General features: G+C 57.1%; 1 protein-coding gene across 1 annotated transcript; it reads left to right on the top strand.

Moving 5' to 3' along the window:
* Positions 1-9: 9 nt before the first annotated feature.
* Positions 10-524, top strand: LOC104916947 (calpain-1 catalytic subunit-like). The gene is made up of 3 exons (XM_019611640.1): positions 10-167; positions 242-327; positions 418-524. The coding sequence occupies exons 1-3, from the start codon at positions 102-104 to the stop codon at positions 494-496; spliced, it is 231 nt and encodes a 76-aa protein (XP_019467185.1). The 5' UTR covers positions 10-101; the 3' UTR covers positions 497-524.
* The last annotated feature ends 78 nt before the right edge of the window (positions 525-602 follow it).

Raw genomic sequence — 602 nt, 5'->3', positions numbered from 1 at the left:
AATGGGAAAAGTGGGAGGAAAGGAGGGAAGGAAAGGAGGGGAATTCGTGTGGTTTTCCCCCAGAAGATCTCGTTTCCCCCCAGATCACGAGCGCCTTCGACATGGAGGCGGTGACGTTCAAGAAGCTGGTGAAGGGCCACGCGTATTCGGTGACGGGAGCCAAGCAGGTGGGAGCTGCCACCGTTTTGGGGCCAAAAACCCCAGTTTTGGGTCACGGCCCTCACGTTGTTGCCCTTTGCAGATCAGCTACCGGGGGCAGTCGCTGGGGCTGATCCGTATGCGGAACCCGTGGGGGGAAGTGGAATGGACTGGAGCCTGGAGTGATAAGTAAGGCCGTGCCCTTCGTTAGCGTTAATTAACGAGGGAATGGGGGGCGGGGGGGGAAACCGATGCGCTGATGGCTGTTGGTTGTCTCAGCTCCTCCGAGTGGAACGCGGTGGAGCCGGCGCTGAGGCAGCAGCTGATGGTGAGAATGGAGGATGGGGAGTTCTGGTGAGTGGGGGAAAACAAAAGCAAAACCCTTCCCTTGAGCATTTTGTGTCCCCAGAAATGGAAAAAATCCCTTCTGGGGGGGATTTATCCCAAAGGAGTGGGGTTAAGAA

Source organism: Meleagris gallopavo, unplaced genomic scaffold (genome assembly GCF_000146605.3).
Source record: "Meleagris gallopavo isolate NT-WF06-2002-E0010 breed Aviagen turkey brand Nicholas breeding stock unplaced genomic scaffold, Turkey_5.1 ChrUn_random_7180001951877, whole genome shotgun sequence".
Lineage (NCBI taxonomy): Eukaryota > Metazoa > Chordata > Aves > Galliformes > Phasianidae > Meleagris > Meleagris gallopavo.
Note: the sequence above shows the minus strand (reverse complement) of the source record. Positions and strands in the feature narration are given on the sequence as shown.